We start from the raw sequence: 6,591 nt of genomic DNA on the forward strand, positions 1-6,591 counted from the left end.
AGCTTAATAAAATGGATTTTACTTTTGTATTTTTCTGACTAAAATATATTGTTTTCCATTACCCAGGCAATTACACAACTTTAATTAATACACATAATATACACATAAAATATAATTGTTTATTTAAATTGGTATTTTAACTGGCTGATATAACATGCACATTATGATAACCCAATAAAAAAGACTCTTATCTCTTAACTTTAAATAATAAAAACTTGATTATTTGTATACAAAAAAAAAGTTTACATCAAAAATATCTTAAGAATTGTACAGGGCAAAACTGGGTAATATGGGCCACAGAGTAGACTGCCAGTTTAATGTTAAAACATCCTGTTTTTAATTCTGTATAGGCAAAATTAACTCTTAATTCTTACTGCAATTCATTCGACATGCTGGCTAAACTGATTCGTTTAGAAAAAGCTGCATAAAAAGTGTCTGCACATGCAAATTTTACCTTTAAATTGTAATAAAGTTTGCTGGTTACTTAACACTTATAAAAATAATTCAGATGTAATGTGGCACGATTTAAGTTTTAACAAATAATAATAATAACAATAATAATATTAACAATAATAATAATAATAATAATAATAATTTATTTGATAGCCTATTATTTATTTAAAGTGGTGGGTAGTGGGCTATCTACTTTAACAAAAAATATATTGCCATATTATTTTAATTTTAATTATTTTTAATGATTTTTTAACAGTCAAGTTACTTTAAATAACTGTATATTTATTCACTCATATTTTAATGACTTTGCATCCCACCAATGATCAGTTTAGAAAAATCTGCATTAAAAGTGTCTGGACATGTAAATTCTATCTTTAAATTGTAATAAAGTTTGCTGGACACTTATTAAAATAATTCAGATGTAATGTGGCACGATTTAAGCACGATTAACAAATAATAATAATAATAATTTATTTGATAGCCTATTATTTATTAAATTGGTGGGTAGTGGGTTATATATTTGAAGTAAAATGTATTGCCATGTTATTTTGATTTTAATTATTTTAATGAATATTTTTAACAGTGAAGTTACTTTAAATAACCGTATATTTAAGCACTCATATTTTAATGACTTTGCATCCCAGCAATGACCGAAAGATTGAAACCGTGTCAAATAATCGTACTATATACTTTATTGTAATTTGTGTGTATCAAATGTTTATATCAATCAAGTGATCAGATCCCAGATTACGACTTTCACAGGCTTTATCCAAATAACAGGAACGTCAGAGCAATCAGCGTGAAGAAACTGACGCCCGAGCAAACTTACCGAAAGAGGCCATTCTAAAACTGCAAAATTGCACACCTCACTCAGGTTTCTCACCAGCCATGATTTCGAGGGAGGAGATCTGATTAGTGTGTTTGGATGAACTACACGTAGACCTGTAGACCAGCCACAGACCGCCGACTTTCATTTGACACCTTAAGACTGAAACCGGGATTAAAGATAATACACAGTGTTACTGAATTTTCGGATAACTGAGGTTTCGGAATAATAATGTGTCCACATAAATGAATTAAATAATGTCATATGAATCAAACAAATCATGCAAGAATCATGGCTTCAAGCTGGGATGTGCAAAACTGTACTTGTGCATTTGTATATGTGACAAATAAAGGCATTCTTCTTCCTAACTGGATTCATAGTTCTTAAATTAAGATACAGAACGGACTCAAATGTGATTAGAAGTTTCTAGTGTTTTTTCTTCGTGTTGACCTCTGAATGTGAGGGTATTTGTTCCGCTGTGTGGCGCTTTTGGCGGCGTGCTTTGATTCCAGAGATCCGAAATAAGATGATTTGGGAACATCAATGGCCCCTCTCAGCAGCACCGGGAGCTTCTGGCTCGCACCGCCATGCAGGAATTTGTAGTAAATCTGGACCCCCGCTCCTCAGCTCAAGACCCCCTTTCTATGTTCCCGGGCTACCTCCGGGGCATATAGTGGAAAGGGCCATTAGGATATTTGACAATCTCAGCTTGTTACAACTCCATCAGTTAATTGGATCCCTTGTAGCGCCGCTCGTTTGACTCATCTGCTACTTTGAAAGACAAAAGCGCCAAAGGGGGTCGTTGACACCTCGCACTTGTGGGCGGGTATATAAAGGGCCGCTGCCTCTCTCGAGTATCATTTCACTTCAATCCATTCCAAGCAAGGAACAGAAGCCCGCGGACATCCTTTTTTTATTTGCTTCGCTTTCACTTTTCCCTTGATAACACAAGAGGAAACCATGCAGATCCCTACAAGAGCTCTTGGACCCTACGGATATTCAGTGCGCCCAAACGCTACTCTTCACCCGGACTATGCCAGCAGTGCGTGCCTGGCAACCGCTGCCAAACCAAGTCCAGGGAAATCCTTCACCATAGATGCTTTGCTCGCCAAGCCTGATCACAACGAGAAAACCAGGGCGAGTCCACATCAAGGCTCGGTAAGCCCTGCACCATCTCCACTAGGCGTCTACCTACATGCCGGACAGATGTGCCCTCCGCTTCCTCACTACCTGTACAACCCAGCTGTGATGCACACACAAACCAGTTACCCCGGATACTACTGTCCGCCCTACGGTTACCAGACAGCATACACTGGAACTATGTACTCGCAAGGTAAGCATTTTTTCCTTAGATGAATTAACATTCTGTAGCTAATTTACTAGATCAAATGGTCAATTTCTGATCATATTACTAATTATTTTCTCATTTCTACAGATGCGGGTTTGAGTAAACCAGGCGTCCACTCGCACTATAAGCACAAAGGCGCTAAATCGAAGAGGATGCGCACCAGTTTCACCAACGAGCAGCTGTCCAGGTTAGAGAAAGAGTTTGCGCGCCAGCAGTACATGGTGGGATCCGAGCGCTTTCTTCTAGCATCAGCACTCCAGCTCACCGAGGCACAGGTAAATAAACTGCCCAAATTCTTCCAATACACCACATAACTTTTTTTCTTTTAAAAAAAACATACCTACCTAAAACTTAAAACTAATCAAATCATTCTTCTTCAGGTCAAAGTTTGGTTCCAGAACAGACGCATAAAGTGGAGGAAACAAAGTCTGGAGCAGCAGCAGGCCAAACTTGCCAAACTGGGACTGGCAGTGCCACCAAAAAGCCCAGGATCACAGGGTCACGATGATGGAGACGAGGAGAACGACTTCAGCGAGGATTCAGATGTAGACATTGATGACTCTCTGCACGCATAAGAAACAAAAACCCTATTCAGCATTGCTTTTGTATATAGCCGATTTGGAGTCTTTTGTACAGTGTAAAAACTGTCAAGTATTTAATTAATAGTTATATATTTAAAACGTTTTGTATTATTGCTCTTATAAGAGTATTGCTCCTTCTTTTGTATACCTTTGTGTGGATGAAATAAATGGATTATATATATTTTTTAAAAAATGAACGAGAGAAAGAGTTATTTCATCAAGGGACCAGGATTTTGTAGGCCAGTTTTAATAAACTAATTGGGGAAAAATGTTTAACATCAGTTACATGAAACTGTAACTTTATTCAGCCACGAGAAGCTAAAATCATCTTTTTGTGAAATAGAAAGAATAAAACAAAACAACACAATTGAACTTAATTCCAACTTTATCCTAAGAAATGTAAAACAAAAAACAGAAATTTGCTCAGTCTTGAAATATACTATTTACAAAAAGTGATTTGGATTACATTTATAAAATAGGATAAAATAAATAAAATAGGATTACCAGTGCTTTAAGTAAATATTAAAATAAAATACTGCAGGAGTAAAGATATGATTATAGTAAATTAGAAATACAAAGATAGCTGATCAAAGGCTGTATGCATGTCTTTTTCCTAATTTAAATTCATTTTTAACCATCTCCAGACTTAAACCAAAACATACTATATGACCAGGTTACAGGGGCGGCTCGTTCATTAGGGCGATCGGGCGACGCACCACCAAAGGGCGAAAGGGAAGAAATTTTTCTATCACATTCAACCAGTGTTAAACTATCTGTGACTGTTCTGGAGTCTGTCTTGCCTCGGAATATCGTAGTCCAATCAGCGTCGAGTTGTGTTCCGTACGGTACCGCCCCTTTTGGGGCAACTGCAGTCTAACTGAAATTCGCCCCGGATCGCTCTCATATACGGAGCCCCTTAGTACGGAGCCCCTTAGTACGGTACGGAGCCCCTTAGGGGTCACTAAGGAAAAAAATATATATGAAGAGCGTAATACGTATACCCTCGGTTTAGTAATTCGTACCCTCGGTTTAGTAATCCGTACCCTCGGTTTAGTAATCCGTACCCTCGGTTTAGTAAACCGTACCCTCGGTTTAGTAATCCGTACCCTCAGTTTAGTAAACCGTACGCACGGATTGTCTGCGCTACAAGTTTTACTGTGCGCCCACACCCCGTTTTACGGTAATACAGTTGCGAAGCATTGAAGAGAATAAAGCATCTTTTTACAGCTGCGGTGATGGGATAGCAAACTTATTAAAAAGTCAAATCAAAATCTTATCAAATGCCACCCCACAATCATAAATAACACGAGTACTTAGCTTGTGATTTGAGAGTATTTTACCTTAGGAATTTTGAATAATAGGATTGCAAACCAACGTAAAGTGAAATGTACAGTATAAATGTCTGAGATTCATAAAGTCAGTAAGTAGAAGTAGGAGTATTCTTTAAGAGTCTGATGGGGTGATTTGATAATAATTTGATTTGCATTTTACTTTACGTTGGTTTGCAATCCTATTATTCTAAATTCCTAGGGTAAAATAGTCTCAAAATCACAAGATGAGTACTAGTGTTATTTATTGATTTATTGATTTATTGTTTATTTATTGTTATTGATTTGACTTTTTAATAAGTTTGCTATCCCATCACCCCAGATTACTACAGTAAAGATGTCTGAAATGTATTCCATTAATAAGAGAGTTAATGCTCTTAAAGAAAAAAGTGGAGTGCTTTGATAATAATTTGATTTGCTTATTTTAGACCTTTCAAATTGGTCTGTAACAATTCCACTTGTTTTAATGGAATTTTAAAATTTTACATTTGCATAATTTTACCATGGTATGTCTTTTGTTGCGTATATATATATATATATATATAGTTGCGAAGCATTGAAGAGGATAAAGCATCTTTTTGCAGCTTAATATACTATATATTAGATATAACACACACACACACACATATATACAGTATATATATATATATATATATATATATATATATATATATATATACAGTATATATATATATATATGTGTGTGTGTGTGTGTGTGTATGTGTGTGTTATTATATCTAATATATAGTATATTAAGCTGAAAAAAGATGCTTTATCCTCTTCAATGTTTCACAACTGTATTACCGTAAAACGGGTTTTAGGCGCGCAGTAAAACTTGTAGCGCAGTTAGCGTGACTGCGGACGGACTTTAAACTAAGAGTACAGTTTACAAATCCGTGCGTACAGTTTACTAAACTGATGGTACGGATTACTAAACTGAGGGTACGGATTACTAAACCGAGGGTACGGTTTACTCAACTGAGGGTACGGATTTTGTCTTCACATATTTATTTTCCTTAGTGACCCCTAAGGGGCTCCGTACTAAGGGGCTCCGTACTCATAGACTCTCATAAAGCTTATTTTTTTCGTGTAATGCACTGTAATGCATTTTGAATGACTTCCGGAGGGGCACGCACTTACGTGTCTGCGTCACACGTAATCGTTCCTTATTTGGAAACTAAAGGTGATGTTCCGTATTTTTATCAATGGGAGAGAAATGCTGCAGATTAGACTAAGACAGGGTGATATGTATGAAACAGAAGGAAACTGTTGCTACTGTGGTAATTAGAAAGCGTTTGGTTATTATTTTAAGTAGTGTTCACTTTTAGTTTTAGTAACGCCGTGTGTAGGGCGAAAGTAAAGTAACACAAGCAGATCCGGCACTTTTCTCACTGCCCCCTAAGCAACGCAGTCCAGAACCGGGGTGGCATTTACATTTACATTTTCGCCATTTAGCAGACGCCTTTATCCAAAGCGACTTACATTACAGTTACAGTATACATTCTGAGCAACTGAGGGTTAAGGGCCTTGCTCAGGGGCCCAACAGCAGCAACCTGGCAGTGGAGGGGCTCGAACCAGTGACCTTCTGTTTAATAGTCCAGTACCTAAACCACTAGGCTACGGCTTCCCTGTGAAGGAATGTCAGTGTGAAGATGGATTATGTAAAAATATTGTTTGCACTACTGAGAAAATTTTTTACATGATGTTCTTTATGTTGTTTTGTCTAAAATATGGTTCTGATTTATTATTATAAAGAATGAAAATAATAAATGTTAAACAGCCTAAATAAAACATTTTAATAATGTTCCCATGACGGTGTAAGACCCGTTATATTTTTTATAGGTGCAACCCTAACCGCCTACTCCCCGCTCCCGCTCAGGTAAACACCCGCCATACCACCCCCCACCCTATGCCTTCCACCAACCCGTCAGCCCAGGGTGTTCCTTATTTCCAGTTCTGAAAGTTGACAACCCTAATTGGAGCAGCTAGCACCTAAAATAAAATGCTGATGAAGACTGAATTAAATTGTTAGTGTGAAGGCTTTACTTAATTTTA

The 6,591-nt window shown here is 37.0% G+C and overlaps 1 protein-coding gene across 1 annotated transcript; it reads left to right on the top strand.

Moving 5' to 3' along the window:
- The first annotated feature begins 2,239 nt into the window (after positions 1-2,239).
- noto (notochord homeobox) lies at positions 2,240-3,202 on the top strand. Its single transcript, XM_062995089.1, has 3 exons — positions 2,240-2,612; positions 2,715-2,902; positions 3,008-3,202. Exons 1-3 carry the CDS (start codon positions 2,240-2,242, stop codon positions 3,200-3,202), a joined length of 756 nt encoding a protein of 251 aa, XP_062851159.1.
- Positions 3,203-6,591: the final 3,389 nt, after the last annotated feature.

Source organism: Trichomycterus rosablanca, chromosome 5, assembly GCF_030014385.1.
Source record: "Trichomycterus rosablanca isolate fTriRos1 chromosome 5, fTriRos1.hap1, whole genome shotgun sequence".
NCBI lineage: Eukaryota > Metazoa > Chordata > Actinopteri > Siluriformes > Trichomycteridae > Trichomycterus > Trichomycterus rosablanca.

Bases quoted from the DNA above. Each gene is read 5' to 3' on its own strand.
- noto (XM_062995089.1), top strand. From the start codon at position 2,240: ATGCAGATCCCTACAAGAGCTCTTGGACCCTACGGATATTCAGTGCGC. The intron at 2,613-2,714 runs GTAAGCATTTTT...TCATTTCTACAG, and splicing joins TGGAACTATGTACTCGCAAG to ATGCGGGTTTGAGTAAACCA. The intron at 2,903-3,007 runs GTAAATAAACTG...ATTCTTCTTCAG, and splicing joins TCCAGCTCACCGAGGCACAG to GTCAAAGTTTGGTTCCAGAA.